General features: G+C 36.5%; 1 protein-coding gene across 2 annotated transcripts; it reads right to left on the reverse strand.

The window, feature by feature from the left end:
- Nucleotides 1-417: 417 nt before the first annotated feature.
- On the reverse strand, nt 418-18,890 carry Atf-2 (Activating transcription factor-2). Of its 2 annotated transcripts, none has more exons than XM_019057763.2 (11): nt 18,713-18,890; nt 17,413-17,537; nt 15,800-15,939; nt 14,340-14,409; nt 13,989-14,058; nt 13,343-13,439; nt 12,801-12,866; nt 11,912-11,986; nt 8,160-8,242; nt 7,247-7,437; nt 418-4,206 (listed from the first exon to the last, which is right to left on the reverse strand). In XM_019057763.2, exons 2-11 carry the CDS (start codon nt 17,480-17,482, stop codon nt 3,752-3,754), a joined length of 1,317 nt encoding a protein of 438 aa, XP_018913308.2. In that variant the 5' UTR covers nt 17,483-17,537; nt 18,713-18,890; the 3' UTR covers nt 418-3,751. The 2 variants fall into 2 exon arrangements, with proteins under 2 accessions (XP_018913308.2, XP_018913309.2); XM_019057764.2 differs by lacking the exon at nt 18,713-18,890 and adding an exon at nt 18,412-18,613.
- Between the last annotated feature and the right edge of the window lie 1,137 nt (nt 18,891-20,027).

Genomic DNA, 20,027 nt, shown 5'->3' on the forward strand with positions numbered 1-20,027 from the left:
AAATAGTTACTTAGTTTCCTTGCTGAGGAGTGATGAACAAAACTGAAAATATGCAGCAGGACTTTTAGTCGATCAGGATGTATATATATATACACACACTCAAAAAATGAGTATTTTATAATCTCTACAAAATCCAGCTATGAAAATTACTGCTCTTTTAAATTTTTCGTAGAATAACTTCAGGGATACCTAGAATTTCATGGTGGAAAAAAAACATGTTGTCAGACACTGAAGAAAATCCAAATTTTTCGGCCTAAGGCATATACTAGCCACCTTTAAATGCCATTTTTTTCGTAAGTCTGTCACTAAAGTCAAGTTTGTTAAATGCAAGGCAAAATAAAGAACTAAAATCTTCTTGAATTCTGAAAAAGATAATCGAGACAAATTAGAGTTGATAAAAAAAGGCACCCTCACAAATACTTATAAATTCATATTTTATTAAATTTCTCCAAGGTCAAAAAATTTCCAAGGGACGCCATCCATACATAAACATGTACATTTAATACAAAAAAATTTGAATTGTAAACATAACAAATAATACAAGGACTGAGTGGCACTGCAAAACTCATATCAAATTCTTGGTTACTAAGAGGTTTCCGAAATTTACAAAAGAGATTATTGGGCACATCAGGTCTTCCATTAAGCTCAACCGACATGGAAGGTCGGAAATTCATTTAATGACTTTTCAGTTTATTTAGAGTTGAATTTGTAAGGTCAAATTTTTTCACTCAGACAATTAACAAAAATTATGCGAGGGCTTTACGCTCAAATCTTAGTGGTTACAGCTGCCCACAGATCATGCAAACCTAAATTTCAAACTGGCGGAATCAATCAGTCAGAGATCTGACGACACAACTTCACTGGCTACACAAGTCATCTGCGACCTTACAACACAATCGACATAAAGGTCCTGATTTGTAAATCTTGAAAATAAATTTTATCATTGTTGAAAGTACCAGCAAAATCGTCAGGAAACAAAATTATGACTTGTGGAGATGAGTACACACCAATGAAACACTTATTTTCGAAGATTCCATATTCTGTCTTGAATTTCCGAATTCCTTTTTTAAATGGCTCTTACAGTCATTTCCTGTAACACTATCACAGAAACCTCTGGACAAAAACTTTGAACATTGTCTGCCTTCAGAATACAAGGGAAACTGAAGTATTAGAGATAAAACAAAAAAATTAAATTAAATAGGTACCACATTCTTGAGAAACAGTCAAGAATGACGACAGAGACAATTTTGTCTTGTTAGAAAGTTAAAATACTTTTTGATCAAAAATAATCTTGAATTTTTTTATTTATTTTTTTTTTTTTTTTTTTTTTTTTAGAAAAAGGTGGTCTTTTTTTCGGCAGTGTCCACATTCTGCCCATTTAGTAAGGGTAACCTAAAACTGTCAGGTTACAATTTATTCACCCAGTGTAAATCACAGATAGAAAGAGAGGTACATGGACTATTATATAAGGAGATAATTACAGCACATCCTTGAACAGTTTTTCATTATAATTGTTCAAGGAAAACTATGGACACAGCGGACATTTTGAATATCAACACATATTTAAGTAAATTTACATCTCATGTTACAAATAAGTGATTTGAAGTTTGAAACTCCTGATTATGGAAAAAAGGAAATTACCTGTTCACATTTAATAAATAGAATGTCTTGAAATAACTCGTTTTGCCTCTGGTTCAGTAAGAAAATCGGTTTGTGGGGCTTTGAAACTGTTAAAAATGGTTGATTTTTTGAAAAATACTTAAAGATTCTTCAAAAAGTGCTTGAAAAGCACATAATGTTTTAGTCGAAAGACTGTACAAACCATGAGAAAAATTATTGGCAGGCCAGTCATTCACTGCCCTTTGCTGACTTGGGGCTGGCGACAGGCATGACACCAAAATTATTGAAAGTCACAATAAACCCCTTACGATAAGCATATTAAATTTTTAATTTACAGTACTTTTGGTTGATGTAAGAAGTTCCTACATCTCTCCTTCACTCTGAGAGCTAAATAATTTACCTTATCAATTGTATTTATTGATAAATTCATGAGAAAGCAGAACTTCACAATTACATTTACCTTGTTAATTTCATCTTCATTTATTCATATCAACTTCGTTTTGTTAGAAAACTTTAAATGAAAATTGTACATCATGGAAAACGGCTTTGAATATTTGGTGCACATCAAGCTGCTCTGCACGCAAGACTGCCAGATTGTAAGAAAAAATCTGAATATTTTTTGTTCAGTTAAATGGGGATATGTGCTGAATTTTCAGCAGAATTTGGCGACAGTGTCTGTGCACCTCCTTGCACGACTGTGCAGGGAGATCGGGCTCATTTCTTACACCCAAACTGAAGCTGAAAATCATGAAAAATAGGAATAAAAATAGAGGTACATATTTTCGATGCTGGAATGCCCTTTGGATTGCATTTTGCAAAAAGGGCTCAAGAGTATTCTAATGTCCCTAAGATTGTGCAACTTTGTTCGCCTCGCAAACCCATCATCAGTTTGTTCAACCATCACATATTCATGGCTGAAGTCAGAAAATGCATATCTTTCATCGCAACTTTGAACATTTTGGCCCATGTTTTTTTTTTTCTTCTTCAAAAGAAAACTAGCCAACATTTTCCTATAAATTTTCTTTGAGTTTTGTCTACTTGCTCATGAGTATTCTTAGATGATTTCAATAAGGTAAATTGATTAGTTTTCTTTTAAAAAATAAAACATTATCTGATATTTTTTAACACCGCAATAGAGATATGCATTTTTTGACAGTAGCCATTCCTGCAGAGAAAATTAAAGTTGCTGGAAAAGTGGGACCATCTTAACGTTTGTCGTTTTTTTCTTAACTTCGACCTTATTAAAATATGTTTTTCTCAGAGCATGATATGGTATGAAATACATAATACATACACAGATACATGATATGGTGTAGTGTAGGGTTGGAAGGAGGTTACTTCTGTCTTAAAACGTTTCTCCTACTCTTAGCTTAAAATAACTGACCCCATCAAAACCTGAGCCCTTTGAAAGAACCGAACTTAAACATGAACCTTGCTATGATTGCTACTTTGTAACCAAAGAAAAAAAACATCTGAACCGGAAAAAATTCAATAGAAGACGTTGCCTGTTGAACATAGGAAAAAGAAAAAGTATAAACAGAAAAAAACATGGATGAAATTGAATTGAGAGTCACACATATTTAAGTAGAAAGTACAGAAACTGTAAATGAAGGGCAGATTTTAAGGAAATTTAATTAAATTAATTTTGCTAGACATCATTAACCCTCTTCACAGTCGTAGAGAGATCAAATTCGTTGAAGTCTGAGGCATCTTGGACTAAGTTTCGAGAGAGTATGACATTTGGAAATAGAAGTAAGTGAATTTGCCACTGATGTTTCTTTCTCTTTTCTTAAGGAAAAACTACGAAGCAATGTTGGAGCTCAGGAAAACAGAGGTCTCATTTTCAGAGGAAGCACAATTGATACATTGATGGGGAGAATAAAAATAGGGTGTTCCTTACATTTGAAAAATTATAGTATCAAACCTCAAATACACACTGAGTAACAAAACGCTCTTTTCAAAGAACCGCAATATAGAAAAAAAAGGAAAAACATATTCACCTCTCAATAAAAAAGTGGAACAAAAAAATATTCTTGATACACAGTCAATCATTCACATCAACAGGAGGATGAATGCATTGGCTCTATGATATCAATCAAGCCGCACTAAAGGAATGACTTCTTCATCAGAATCAACTAGATACTTTCGTCTTTTTTTTTAAATACGATTCACAGCCAGCCTTCTCTGATTGAACGGCGATGGCGTTGGGATTGCACTTGATGACAGGGATGAACTGATCAAGATCACAGCTAGACAAAGCTATTTTCTTGACAGGCTCTTGCGTATTTGGCGACTTGACAACCACGACGATCGACTGAGCAGCACCAACTGGAGTGAGCGTTCCTGAAGAAAATTGCGGAACTGAAGTTGTTGAGCTGATGGCGCTGACAGGAGTTGAAGTAGGCGGTGCAGGCGCGATGTCAACTGGTTTGTTACTGCTCAATTTCTGTTGCAGCAGCACGCGTAATTTTGAGCTATTAACCTTTTCCTTGTCGGATACTTCTTGGCTCAACTGTGAGAGAAAGTGATCCGGAATTAATTGCTCTAGTAAGTTGGGAGGTGAAGTGGACTTTGGTGCCTCAGAGTCTGAAAAACAAAATTAGGAAACAAAGAGCCTCCCTAAAAAAGGGCCTCTTTTGGCCCCTTTTCGGGAACCCGGGGATTTCGTTCGTTTGTGGCTTAAATGAAACCTTATGATGAGGTAAGCCTCCAGTAAAAATTTTAGCTTGAGTATACGTCTAGTTTCCGAGATACAGCGTTGCAAAGTTGGCATATTTGAGCTTTAAAATTCTCATATTCTCAGGTATCTTATTTTCTCAGAACGATTCAATTGGATGTTTTAAGATATTTTGTGACATTTTATCAAATGTTAGTATTATTATCGAATGCATATTTCAATTGAAACATTAATACTACTAATTCTGTTAAAACAACGTTGCAAAGTTGACATAAAAACCTATAAAAAATGTTCGTTTTATCAAGTTTCTTGACTTAAAAACGAACTTAAAGACGGCTAAAAGATATGCTTTTGGGGTTTAGATGCAATTTTATGATAGACTAAGGCTTTTGTTAAAATTTAACTCAAAATGCAAGTATAGTTTTAATGATACAGGGTTGCAAAGTTTATATATTTGAGCTTTAAAAATGTCTATATTTTTGAGTTCTGTGTTTAAGAAGCTACTTTTGTAGAATTTAATCACGATTTGAAGCAGGAAATCAACCATTTATGTCATCTGTAGATGAATGTTTGTATTTGAAGAAGAATTCTTTGACCGGTGGTGATACAGCGTTGCCATGCTTAAAACTTTGAACTCTGTATGGATTATGCTTTTTTCTTGTTGAACATGACTTCAATGGGTATCTTAACTCGTATCAAGGCAAAATATCAAGGGCTGATGTCAGTCCCAGGTAACGATTGGTTTTGGAAAAAATACTGCTGCCAAGTTTATTCATAATTCTTTTCAAACAAAAAATATTAAAATGATTTTAAAATAAAGATGCTTCTAATTTAATTTTTTAACTTTTATTTATTTTGTTTAATTTTTTTTGGTAATTTGTTTAGACTTTTGTGATTTTTTTATATTTATTTATGAATATCCGTGAAAATATTTTTTTCGATTGATACGTGAGTATAGTCTTGCCCTCAAATATATAGCAAGTACCTCAACATGTTGCCGATTTTTTACTTTTACCAAGTATCTCAATTATTTTGAGGCATCTAGATCAAAGATTTGTTTTCAACATGCTCTATACATATATGAGCTTGTTATGATTGGCACTGCCAAGACACTGCACCGTTGCGTATTGAGAAAATGCAACTTTTTTCCTGATATATTTCACTGGGAGATGGATGTATTTTTTATCAGAATGGAGGGGTCAGCGAATGCTACCAAGAATTTACATCCAGTGCCGAGATCATAATGTGAATGCTTAAATCCATTTTGAAATACTAGTATGAAACATGACAATAGCCTGGTCCTATTCTCTTCGGAATGCTGTCACTGTGACACAGAGGTCTTAATACTATGAGGACAACCATCAACAAAAATGGAACTTTAACAACTTATTAATGAAAAAATAGTTAGTAGCCATGCCGAAATAATAATTTTTGACAAATCCATGCAACAATATTTTAATAATTTTAAGTATTTTATTCTTTTAATTTCTTTTTCTATAGATTTATTTATTTAATTTTTTTTTAATTTTCTCATCATTTGTAATTCTTAAGTCGAAGATATTCTATTCTTTAAGGAACAATGAATGTATTGTCTGTATCAAGATTTATTTGTACTCAAAAAACTAGAGCGTTTCCATAGTTTATGTTCATTTTTGCATTCTGCCTAAAAAAAAGTAAAATTGACAACCAAGGCAAGGTAGAATTTTCTAGATTTTGAAAGCAACACTGATGCTCAGCCATTCATTGTATGCCATAAATTCACTTGGATTACGTTTTAAAATCAGACAATTATTGGAAGTATCCTTATTTTAAACTTATTTTATAATGGAATGTTTATAGAAACTTAAATAAAATTGGCAACGGTGCCATTTTAATTCCAATTTTCACCTAGGATTGACAAAAGTCCTCCACATTTCTTTGTTTCACAATATCACTTTTCAACATTGTTCAATCTTGTCTTCAATAAAATAACACAAAATAGACATTTTCCCAGATACAAGTTGAAAACTTTGCAACACTGTATTATCGTATCCTTTTATAAATTAAACTATGCATCTACGAGTATCACTAATTGTTGATTCTATGCCCCAAAATACAGTTCGATCTTCAGTAATAGCGGTTTGTGAATGAGAAACTTTAAAAAATGAGCTTTTTAAAGCTGAAAAATGTAAACTTAGCAACGTTGTACTGCCAAAACAAGGCTTACGCATGAGTCAAAATTCTTACTGGAGACTTTTCATATTATAATTTATCGTGTGCACCTCGTGTAAGTATTGTAAAGTCATTTTTGAAGTTGGTTTTTCGAAGAAAATCCATAAAAATATGAGAATTTTAAAGCTCAAATATGCCAACTTTGCAACGCTGTATCTCGGAAACAAGACATATACTCAAGCTAAAATTTTTACTGGAGGCTTGCCTCATCATAAGGTTTCATTTAAGCCACGTACGAATGAAATCCCCGGGTTCCCGAAAAGGGGCCATTTTTAGGGAGGCTCTTTGATGAAATAGGCAATTGTAGATGACGATTTGAAGATGAGACAATTGAGAGCAGAGGTCAATAGTTTGATCAGACGCTCCATTTTTCAATGTGCTAGCAAAACTAGAAACTTTTCGTGAGGGAGGCCAAAGGGGCATCTCATTAAAAGGGGTCTAGGGGTACCATGAGATTCCCCACCATTGGGATCTATCTGTGGGACTCCCCCACTTCAAAGGAGAGTTTGGGATATTTTTTGAGCGCTAAGTAAAGGGGAGATTCAGGGACTTCCTCTGAAAAATTTTAAGAATTTGAGTTGTCTCGGAAGCCATTTTGAGCTGTTCTCACCAAAAAATTGATCAATATACAATTTCAAAGACGAAAGACACATTACAGAATTAACCCTTTGTGTCGACTAATTATTAGTACCTCTGCTTTGTAAAGATTGCTTAGGAAAATAATTGAGTTTTCAGTACCTTGAACCATGGCTTTCGTGACAGGACAATCCTTATGAGCAAGGAGAAGTGTTTTTAGCTGAGCTACTTCAGCGCGTAAACAAGTAACTTCCGTTTGAAGCTTTGTATTTATCATCTGCATGGATCCTGCGCTTTTCTCCAACTGTTCAACCCAAGTCTTCCTCTTTTTACGACTTCTCATCGCTGCCACCCTGTCAAAAATAAAGACAAAGCATTAGATAGGTACTCAATTATCATAATGAACTGGTATCCGGTATGTGACACTCGGGGGCTACAACCTAAAAGCACAGGGGCCAAATTTTTTTGTAGGTAAGCTTTCATTTGTGGACAAATAGTCACTGCTCTGACGTAAGGGCGTATTTCTATTTGCACATGAGCCCTGAAAAGCGACAAGTTATATGGAGAGCAGGGTGAAAGAGAAGCGACAAAATGTGACCAAATCTGTGAAAAGAGACCTAATTTTTCGGAGGAAAATTTTCCTTAACCTTTTTCAAATGCATTACGGAAGAATATTTGGAAATTTTGGGGCAAGTTTGATCCTGGGAGCTCAAAAATTGAAGAAGATATGAATCTTGAAGTTCTGAGACAGAAACTCTTCAGTTGTAGAAAAATGAGGCTTCAGCTTTTGCAAAAAGATAGAGAAAATTTTCTCCCGGAAGATAAGATCCCTTTCTACAGATTCGATCACAAATAAAAGGATGTTCATCTCAGCTATTTGATAGCTACTAGATGGTTGAAACCGTAGTAGGATTTAATTAATGAATCTAACTTGCTGAAAAACTCGACTTACAATAAAATATCTGTCTCTCTAAGCTGTCTAATGATCATTGAGACCTTTTTTGTACTTTATTATTTGTACTTCATTTTTCTTTTGGCTGTGATGAAATTGTGATGCTGTGACAATAATGCTTACCTATTCCTCTCCCTTTTGAGCATTGTTTCTTTGTCTACTTCATCTGAACTAGAATGAGCAGAGTTCCGTGATTGAGACTTTTCCTGTGAAAGAAAAACACGAGGGAATTGAGTACAGTGTGGACATTTTCAAACAAAGCTTTCAAAGAATATTTTTGAAAGAGCCAAGGTAAATTTCACAAAAAATGGGTTATTGATAAAGGCCGTTTTGGGGGCCACCCTGAATTTCTTTGACTCTACGATCTTTTACACACTGAAAGTCTACATTTTCTAGAATGCATAATGACTAAATTATTTTCTGGATTTTTGGTTGGTTGTGGCCAAATATGTACTAGCAAAAACACAGGCATTAAGGCCAATTTTGGCGAGTAATGCGGGTTTTGCAGTCGAATGCCAAATATTCTGGAATTTCCACTTTAATCTGCCTTCAGACCCACGTTGGGACCAGCGTTAGACAAAAAAACAGACCGAAAATTACCAAATTATGATGCGATCTGTTCAATTAGCAAACAATTTTTAAGATGAGGAAATTCTGCAAGGCTGGACAGGAAAATGCCCCTTATCGACTCTCCTCCTATTTTACAATAAGGAAGATACATTATCCTTTAGAAAATCAAATGTGCTAGAGAATCTAGGATATCTTAAAAAACAAAGATTTGTGGTTTTGTCATTTCACTGACAATACGCATAGAATACTTATATATATAAAGTCGCTTTACAACGCACTCTGGCGTTCCACGACACCCAAACGCCACATATGCCTGTCTTCCCAGAGGTTATCGGGCAACTGACACCGCAACATCTCTTCGTCAACGCCCTGCCGCCAACCCTTTACAGGACGTCCCCGTCGCCTCTTCCCAGGTGGTACCCAATCCAAAACTTGTTTGGGCAACCTCTCCTCCGACATTCTTTGCACATGTCCATACCAGCATAACTGCCTGGACATGACGTCGTGCACGATATCTTTCTCAACCTTCATCACCTGGCGAATTCTCTCATTACGGACACGGTCCCGTCTCGAAATGCCGGCAGATCGCCGCCAAAAATCCATTTCAGTTGCCCTCAACATTTCTTGCGTGGATCAGAGAGCCTTGGGGACTATGATTTATTTTACAGTGGAGTGCCAAAACATCAGCGTGCACAGCAGGGTGTCGCAATTCTGATCCGCAAAAAATTTCGAAAAAATATTAAGAACTGGGAAGCCATCAACGCTCGCATGATTAAGATGAACCTAACTATGCACGGTCACAGAGTCACTGTTTTGGGGGTATACGGGGTCAATGATGATGCTACCATCGCACTTAAGGATCAGTTTTTTGAAGAACTGGACGAGGAGGTAGTGAAGGTAGGACCTGGGAGAGAAGTCCTTGTGTTGGGAGATCTAAATGGAAGAACGGGATCCCGGGTTAACAGTAAAATCGTTGGCCCGTTCGGTGAAGTTACAGTGAACGACAACGGAAGCCGCATTATCGACGTTTGCGAGCAGAGGGAATTAAAAGTATTGAACGGGTTCTACCAACACAAGGATATTCACAAATATACTTGGGTCCAACCTACCCGCGGCTTAAGATCCATCATTGACTACGTGCTCGTTAAACAGGTAACAAACCTGAAGATCCAGCAGGTGAGGGTATGTAGAGGACTCTCCTGCGGTAGTGACCACTATTTCCTCAGAGCGGATGTAGCCTTTCCCGCTCGTGTGTCGCAGAACGATCAAGGCGACAATCAACAACCGGAGCGACAACGCGTACATCAAGTTCAGTACAACATCGATAGCCTAAAGCACCCGAGTGTCAAGGCTCTGTACGCAAAACGCCTGGATGAAAAGTTAGGAGATGCGTGCGATGGCAGTACGGAAGAGCGGTATGAATTCATTAAGAATTGCGTTCACTCGGCGGCAGCGGAGGCCCTGGGGGTTTCTGATCAAAAAAATGATAACAGAAAACCGTACTGGTGGGATGCGGAGGTAGAGGAGGAAATAAATGTGAAAAGGAATAGGTATCATCAGTTTCTCTCTTCCCAAAAGTTGGATGATAAAATCATGTACAGACAGGCTCAAGCAAGAGTCCGTCGGGTAATCACTCGGAAGAAGAATGAGGCTTGGGAAGAAAGCTGCATGAAGATAAATACCTACCTTGGAGGCCGGAAAAGTACGGAAGGCTGGAAAGTGATCAAAGGGTTGCGACGAAATAAAATGCGCGACATCATATCTCCGATACCAATTGACAAGATGGAGGACTATTTTAAAGATTTATTAACGGAGAGGCGACCCGAGTTTCAAGGCGGAGTTATAAGCACTAAAGAAGATTCCAACGTGGAGATCCAGCTCCAAGATGTAGTGAAGGCTGTGAGGGAGTTGAAAACTCGCAGAGCTCCTGGACCTGGGGGTATACCGGCGGAGTTGATAAAATGTGGCACCGGTAAACTATTTGAACATCTGAGGAAACTCATGCAAGACTGTTTGCATGGTTCCGAAATACCAAAGGATTGGAAGGAATCTTGGATTACTCCCAGTCATAAGAAAGGTAGTAAGCAGGATTGCGACAACTACAGAGGTATATCGGTCACAGGAACCTTGAGCAAGGTCTACGGTAAAATTCTCAAGGCAAAGGTCGAAGAGGTTTGGAGCGGCCAGGAAGCCGAAGAACAGGCTGGTTTTAGAGCCGGTAGGTCTACCGTCGACCATTTGTTCACCATTACCCAGGTCATCGAGAAGAAAAGGGCGGTCAGCCAGGAGCTGCACTTGGTGTTTGTGGATCTTCAGAAAGCTTATGACAGCGTGCCGTTAGTGAAGCTTTGGGAAGCCTTGGAAAAAAGGGGTTTTAGCAAAGGACTTGTGGGGGCAATTAAATCATTTTATAACGGGACGATAGCAAAAATTAAATGTCGTGGAGAGTTGTCCGGAGGTTTTTTCGTCACAAAAGGGCTAAAACAGGGCTGTTGTTTGTCACCAACACTATTTAAGGTATACCTAGAGCACGTTTTAGAGGAATGGAAAAAGAAGGTTGCAGGAATGGGCGTTCCACTCCTTGATGGGCAGACCCTTTATACTCTATGCTTTGCCGATGACCAGATCGTTGTAGCTCAAGATGAGGAAGATGCAGATTACATGACGCGGAAGTTGGTCGAAGAATATCGGAAATGGGGCATGGACGTTAGTGTGTCCAAGACAGAGAAGCTGGTCGTGGGAGCAGCGCATCAACGGCAAAGCATAGAGCTTGAGGATGGACGGCGCATCGAAGAGTGTGACGAGTATAAGTATCTTGGTGTTTGGCTCGATCAGGATGGAAGGATGGATAGAGCAATTAAGGACAGGATCATCCAGGGCAGGAGAGCCATCGCGATGCTGAACGGGGTGCTCTGGGATCAGAGCATCTCAAAGGCAAACAAGCACCGGATATATGACGCCATCGTTAAAAGTATCGTGCTCTATGGTAGTGAAGTGTGGCCTTTGACGAATAGAATACTTTATTCTAGAAAATTTGGAATAGAATAGAATACTTTATTCCAATCTCTTTTTCAAGATTTCAGCATAGCTGAACTCTCGTTTGTCCTTGCTTGTGATTAAACTATTCACTTTGTATAATCATCTCATTTTTTCAGACACCAACGGATCAATTAAGGAGTATCAGAAAGTTTAACAAATTTTTGGTTTGAGCTTTAGTTTTAAAATTTTTTTATCTAAATGCCAAAAAAAGTTTAGTTACAGCCACAGTAATCTGGACTAGTGGATAAGAGAAAGCTTTAACCAACCTTGTCTTCAAATATTGATTTGGATTTTGTCGACTGCAATAGGTTCTTCTTGGACATGAGGGTCGATTTCAATTTCTGCAATAAAGGAAAAATTCATTTTTTAAATTTAAACTCATTTTAAAAATTTCAAGGAAAAAAGTGGATAACATCTGATGGCTAAAATTTGCTAAAAAGGTTAGTACTTACGAGTTGAGTACTTCAAAATCGAAAGTTACGATCCATATTTTCAACTAAAGATTCGCAGAGTATCCACTATAGTATCATAGTGCTTGAATTATAGAGCAACTGTATTTGAACAAAACAATAAAATACAAATAGAAAGACCAATTGCCCTGATTTAAACAATACCTTGTTGCTGTTTTAATTCAAAGGGCTCAATAAGTGGACGATTTGCAATTAAGAGCTACTATTTTAAACTCATTTTAAAAGCAACGAACATGCCATTACCTTTTCAAAAGGTAGATTTGAGGCACCTTGAAGCAAAGAAAGCTACGTCCATTTTACTGATGACTAGTGTTGTGAGGCTCATTAGGAAAATTGGCTTTGCTCCTTTGCTTTAAGATGCCTCATACATGCTTTCATGAATGAGCCAGAGGCCGTAGTTCCCTTTTGCAAAAAGTAATCTAATCGGTCTGAATGAAATACTTGGCAAACAAGAATAGAACAAAGGTTATGGAGAAAGACTACGAATGACAACGTTAGTTACGTTTATAACCGAGTAGAAGCGCTGGCATTGCAGCAGCAAACTGCTGAAACTGTGGCTTGAAGCATTCAAATTTTGCCGTTTTCATACATAGTTTTTTGGCCTGGCAGGAATAATTACACTAAAATAAACTAGCAAGAAACATGCTAAACTAAGAAAAGCAGAATTGGTTTGTCTTTCACTCACGAGTTTGGCTTCTTCCAAGGGTCTCAATGCACCACTGAAGTTCTCCATTATTATAACACCACCTTCCTAAAAGTAGAAAATATTGAGAAAACCGGTTAGTTTCTGACTATGAAAATAAATTAAGCCAAAGCTAGGGCTTTTTTCAAAGGGCCACACACGGAATATCAAACAATTCGGCGCCGGCTACAGTTAGAAATTTTTTCAAACGAGGCTATTCACAATCTCAAGTAAGATGAGTTTTTAAGACCGAACTTCCTGTGTAATTATAACTGTGATTTAAACAGGCAGTCCAATTTTTGCAAGACCAGATGGTCCCATAGTAGAGAAGTTTCGGTACCTCTAAAAGATAGTAGAAATATTTTCATCCACATACTATGACTTAAAGCTTCATATTTGATCACTTGTAAATTTTAAAATCTACATATTGCATAAAATTCCCTTGGGAGATTTAAATAAAAAACTTTCTCCATCTGCTAAAACATCAAATTTTCTTTAACATTTTTTACTTTGATTACACCAAAATGATATTTCCAGATACTGACCCGAACGTTGGAGGAAATGGTCCGTGTTGAGGATACATCACTCATGTCAGAATCAGTCATAGAGGTTTCCTTTATACCGAATTTCCCACCTGAATGACTGCATTGGAAGGGTAAAAAATAAAACATTAAAAAGTGTGAATTAATTCCCTCTTAAGAAGTTTGAAAGGGTAATCCATTGAAAGTCTACTTCGGTGTAAGGCAGAAAATCAGTTTTCAACTTACTCTTCAGATCCAATATCTATTCTTAAGCGTACAAAAATCTTAAAATTTAAACTCATGCTTCACGTTTGAACTTCTGTAACTGTAAATTTGGCCATTGAAAGGCAGTCTAATGGATAAAAATATCAGCTTTCATAACAAAAAAAAAAAAAAAAAAATTGGATCATTAAAATTGTTTTTCTTTTATCGCAAGTAGGTACTGGTTTCTAAAAATATTTCAACAGTCAAAAATTAATAAACTTAATAGCTTTTTTGAAGAGTTTCTGTGTTGCGTTTTCGCTATAGACTTCAATTACTGATTTTCATTTTCAATGTAAAATTTTCCTGATTCACATTCACTTGAAACACGAATTTAGAGACGAACGTGAGTTCAAAGAAGTAACAAAACATTGACAGAGTACATCTACTGAATGGAGAGGTGTCATACCATTCTTCCTCTGGAATAGTTTCCTCTGCGAGGATTGGGTCTTCAACCTCTACTGTGCTCATGGATATGTCTGAAAAAAAAAAAAAAAAAAAAAAAAAAAAAAAAAAAAATTATTCTTTCAAAATATGTAAAAAAAGAACAAGAGAGATTCTGAAATACCAAGACTGAAAAGTGCCTTTTCTGCACCAGACGCCTTTAATTACTTTTAAACTGACTAAACTTATCTATTTACTTTATTGTTGGGTTTTACAAGAATGATGTCAAATATGAAGGTAAAAAAGATAAAACAACTTCCATCGTCAGAATTCCAAAATGTTTCATGGAGTGTGGAATTATCAAGCTTTCAATTACCTGATGCAGAGTCTGCGCTGGCGGTAAAAATAGTAGGTGTAAGTAAATCGTCTCCATTGGAACAGCTCACCTGAAAAAAGGAAATTGTTGTTACAACAACAAATAACTTTCAATGGTTTTCAATTGATGAAACATTTATTTTCAACGACAGACTACTAGACAAGGTACAAATTTAAGTATTCTGATAAATATTTCTTAATCAGAATTTCATGTAAAACACGATTCTTGCAATGAAAATTACTGAAATCACCTCCCAATTAAGATATTGACGTTTTTATTGCGTTTTGGTTATGAGATATTTGAATTGTCCGGTCACAAGCAACACAATACTCTACGTGAATCATATCGCGCACTGCAACAGTTTTGAAAAGCCTCTTAATCAAACAATGTTCTCTTTCCTTTTTGTTTTCTTAAGTGTTATCAACAAGCAACGGCTGAGTCGAAGTGCCGAGATTGAGGTTGTCACATTTTCATGCTGCAAAGACTATTGAGGCAACATTTAATGCGCGATTTGACTCATGTAGACCTTTGTGTTTTCATGAACGGGAGGTTTGAATTCATGCATTAAGAAACATTATATATCTTGATTAGGAGTTCATTTCAGGAATTTTAGTTGCGCAAATAACGTTCCAAGTGAAATTTTGGTTCAATAACATGCATCAGAATGCTTAACTTTGTACCTTGTTCAGTGGTTCATTGAAAAGTGTGGCTTTGAGCACTTATGCTTAGTGAACATGCTGAAAACGGGAGCAGCGAATGACAGTCATCACTTGCTGCTCCATATATTTGAGTTTTTCTTATCAAAATTTGTACCAACTTAATTCAAAGAGTTCAGACAAACTGATGGCGCGTGTCATGCAATTTTCAAGACACCACTCAACTACACACTTATTACCTACTCCCAATTGTAGCAACCATTATCAGCAAGTAAACTAAGCATACGGCAAAGGTTCACCTAAGGGCAAAAAACTAAACTAAAAAAACCAATGATATTCATGGTTCCTCTTCTGATAAAATCAGAGAAAAAACAATATCAGCTGTAAAAATGATTGTTTTTTTCCTGATAATGATCAATACTTCTTAAAAGCCTAGTGAAACGATTAATGCCAAGAAAGATTCAAAGTTTAGGAACTTGATAAATCAATTGAAACTGAAATATAGAGGAGGAATATGCGGCTGAAGAGCTGATATTAAGGTTAAAGAAAAAAAAGAAAGAAAAGCTCTAAGAAACTTCGGTTGTCACTAAAAAAGTATCTTCATGGGAAGGAATACCCACTTGTCATTTTAATGAATGGCATTGAAAGATATTGCTGGTTGACTTGCAGTTTGAGTTAGTAGTTGCAGTTGAGTTTTTGAAAATCAGATGAGTAAAAATCATAAATCAAAAATACAGCCTGACAATTTGTAAAATTCTGCTTTTCTAGGTTCAATCCATAACTTCTTGAAAACCAAATTCTCACCTTGGAGGATGGTTGGTGATTCGGTCCCAATTCAACTCTTTTTCGGAATGACTCCTCGAAAAGATTAACCTTCTGAAGGTCATCAAACAATCCTAATGTTTCACAATCTCTGATGAGTCGCGTTGGAGTGGGAGTTTCATCTGAAATACACAAAAAAAGTTAGTCTCAATTTCACAAAAATTGCTTCATTTCAAAAGAAAGAGAAACACACAGTTAATGAGCGGTCGCAGCCGCATAGCAAAGACACTCACTGAACAGTAAATAAGTCTGTCCGTTATGTATTTTCAAGGTTTTTAAATCCCAAGGGTGCATGAAGTTCCAAAATACCAACTGTGTCTCTTGATCCACCATTTTTGCTTCACAGCAAATTTAGTAATATGACTTACAGAGAGGACAAAAATGAAAAAATCTCTCACTTTTGAAAATCACCTACCAGCCCAAGATTAGCTTCGAGAGTACCGCAATGGGGATGTTGCATGTGTGAGGAATTAGCAATTTGACTATTGATTCTTATGTAAAAGTTCGCGAGAAATACGATGGCGCCACTGGTTTTCTTTGAGATCGACTCCCAAGCTCAAAAAAAGCTCTCAAGTTGAGGCTAAAATGGAGGGAACATCCCGCGCTATCCTGAGAGTCCACCTCTACATCAAGACAAACTCTCCATGCAAAGATAGGGAGCAAATAAATTGACAGGGCTGCCACTTTATTTGGGGACTCTAAAACTGAAAACACGGCAACCCTGCTAATGTATTTGCTCCCTATCTTTGCATGGAGAGTTTGTTTCGATGTAGAGGTGGACTCTCAGGATAGCGTAGGATATCTCCTCCATTATGACCTCAACTATAGAGCTTTTTTTGAGCTTGGGAGTTGATTTCAGAGAAAACCAGTGGCACCATCGTGTTTCTTGCCAACTTTAACATTAGAATCAATAGTAAAATCGCAAATTCCTCACACATGCAACATCTCTATCCGTGAATCTCAGTAGTGGAGTGGTGGAAGTAGAGAATCAGGATATTGTGCTGATAATGAGACCAATTGGGTAGTCTTGCGCAATAGAAAACAGAGCACTCCGAAGATGAGGAGTCAGATTTTTACTTGATCAGCAGAATGTGCATCAATTACTTCAGGCAGAGTAGCCGATTGTTTATCAAGTTATTATACTTTACTTTTGTGTGGTATTACTACACCTGTCGCATACTTAAGTGGTTGCTTTCGACACTGTTATTGTAGTATTTTTAATTTATTGTAATTTTAAATATTTTTGGTGAAATAAAATATAACTTCAACTAACTACCTGACTGAATAACTAACTTAGTTCCTTGCAAAGTTCCTCTCTTGAGCAATCACGGAAGGAAAAGCTGATCAAATGGTTGCCCTCTGTGATTTAGATTAGCTGCTTTTGCGATCAACAAATAAGGAGATATAGTAGATAATTTTGATAATTTTTTTAATTGGGAATTTTGATACTGAAAATGTTTTTTGCTACGAAAAATCGTGGGACTAAGTCAACCACTCTCAATAAACAGACCTTTCCTTTCGCAATAGAGTGTGCATCTTTTTGCTTGATTATTAGGTATGAAAAAAGTGTGATTTGATAAAATTTATATACAGACCACTGGTGAATTGTTTGTTGTCCAAGACCAAAGCTGTTACGCTTCCTTTGTTCCGATCTTGTCTACTCATGATGCCTCATCCAATAGTGTAAGTGAAAGGAATTAAAGTCGTCTGATCATAAAACCTGAAAATGATAGAGAAATTTCAATGAAAATACACTTAACTACATAGTTAAAACTCCTAAAATGCAGCACAACAATTGTAAAAACTGCTTCTTTTCAGAGCTCCAACTAAGTATTCTTCATCATTGTTAAGTAAACTAGGTAGCATCAAAGTTAAGGTTTAGAATGGTGTGAAAACTTAGCATTGTACAACCCTGGAGGGTTCGTTTGCTCCCATCAAGTCTTGTACAACAGTGAGTAGCTAATCCACCATAGAGACACAATAACGGCATTTCCTGGGACCTGCCCTCTAAATTAGTGTAAAATTATGGTCCCTTCAGTAACCTAGCAGAAAAGGGAGAAAATAAGCTGGCTTATAGGTAAATTTGATGTTAGGACTGTCTAGTAGTTCCATCCAAATTTTCTTCTTTTGAATTGATATCATTCAGCAAGACAAAGCTGAGAATTAGGAAATACTAGACTTATCATACTTAGACCAGCAGAATCAGGGTGCAATGAAGACTGATATGTTTCCTGATACCAAGTAGTAGACAAGACCGTTTCAATATTACGATCTTAAATCCCACCAAAAGAAGCTTAACGATGTAGATAGTGTCTGCTATGACAGATCGCCTCAGAGTCATTATTTTATGTCCTAGAATCCAGGGATAATTTGGGTGTATCTAACTTGCGGAACTTCCATGCTTGTCTCTCATGGCCATGGCTCTTGCTGAGTCTGCGCACAACGGAGCCTCAAGTAAGCATTTACATCGATAAATTCGGTGGGTATTCAGCGCTAACCTTTTTTGCAAAGCATGCACATAGTAATGTTTGTGGCAAAACGGCATTCCACCGGAATGAATATTATAATTAAGGGAATGAAAAATAATAAATTACATAAGGAAATGAGGGCCTTCAACTTTCAAGTGCTTTGTGGTTATGTATGAATTTGTTGCATAGTCAGGGATTGAGATAACATCAAATGGATTCAGAACTGTTACGAATTTTAAATTTGACGTGAAAATGAGTATTTCAGAGAAAATTATTGCATGAGAGCGCAAAAATTCTGAAAAAACACGCAAAAACATAGTCCAGCCATGGACATGGAAGAATGACGAAACAGTGTCCGGATATAAACAAAAGAAGAATATTATGCAAGAATACGAGATTGAAAATCACTAACGACTTTGACACTTACAGGCACCCTCGGGGAATTAACGAAGAATAATTCGTGGCGGTAATTACATTATGATACGATTGACTAGGCACTGCTCAAAGACAAAAACACTAAAACAAGAAAAAGTCACGACGACAGCAAAATTAGATTTTTCACTGCGGAGCAAAAGCGCCATGCAGAAACGCCGATGAGTGAATGGACCAATCACGGCTCACCGCTCTTCCGGGGACATGCTATGCAATGCTGGTTGCCGAACTGAAGACATCAGGAGATTGTATTTTTCAAAATTTTCAAAAATGTTTTGAAAATTTTGAGATTGCTTTAAGATTATTGTGAGATATTCTGGGATTATTGTGAAAATATTAATAGAATACTCTTGAATTATTCTTGGAAAATGTTTAAAATATAAGGATTCTTCAAAGGTTTACTATTTGTGGAGCTGTATGATAAGTATTTAAATACCTATTCCTTTTCTAGATCCTCATTTGACATCCCCCCCCCCCTCTCCGTCAGAGTGTTCTTTTAAAAAGTGTTCTCTGCGCACTCACAGAACATGTTCCATGAACAATTTGAAAATAGTCCTTTAACATTTTACAGATATTCTGCAGCAAAATTTTTGAAAAGCGAAAATATTGAAAATCTGACTCTTAGATTGTCCCTGTTTCTCCCCAATTAGTCGTAGGTTCAAGTTAATTTCTGCCTTTTAGAGATTTCTGCACTTCCCTTAATCTCAGAGCAAGAAAGAAATTATATTTAGAAATTTTACATTTCAACTCCAAGTTGAAATTCATGATTACCTTAGCTTCCATTAAAATCATTAAGCTTTGCCAATTCTCAATCAGAGTTAGCATTTGATTCTTTTCTTGGAGATGAGTTCAAAACTGCATCTGATGGTAATATTTATAATTTCCTCAGAACTAAAATTTGCGACTTTGAGGGATCGATTAGAGAGAGAGAGAGAGAGAGCGAGAGAAAAAGAGAGAGAGTGAATCACTAACTCATTCTGAAGACTCAGCTGAGAAGAAAATTTGTAAGTGCATCGCAATACTGATAGATCTTGCAATGTTTGCCTAACCTACCCGTCTTTATATAGCTCAAATAATCACTTAAACTCCATTGCTACAGTCAATTTATTGTCTCCCGCACCGTGGAACATATCTCTGTCCTGTTTGATATTTCTACAAACATTTTATTTCATGATGGGAGAACCTTGCACCAAGTAGTTGGAAAATTCCAGAGTCTTCTCTCCTAAGGGTAAAGAAAAATTACCTGAAATTTGAGAAAAATTCATAAAGACGAACCAGAATACACAGTCACATCAGTCAATAAAATATAA

The sequence above is a fragment of the Bemisia tabaci genome, chromosome 6 (genome assembly GCF_918797505.1).
Source record: "Bemisia tabaci chromosome 6, PGI_BMITA_v3".
NCBI lineage: Eukaryota > Metazoa > Arthropoda > Insecta > Hemiptera > Aleyrodidae > Bemisia > Bemisia tabaci.

Coding starts and splice junctions, on each gene's coding strand:
- Atf-2 (XM_019057763.2), bottom strand. CDS start 17,482: ATGAGTAGACAAGATCGGAACAAAGGAAGCGTAACAGCTTTGGTCTTG. Junction 15,940..17,412: donor CAACAAACAATTCACCAGTG/GTCTGTATATAA, acceptor TGTGTATTTCAG/ATGAAACTCCCACTCCAACG. Junction 14,410..15,799: donor ATCACCAACCATCCTCCAAG/GTGAGAATTTGG, acceptor TCCTTTTTTCAG/GTGAGCTGTTCCAATGGAGA.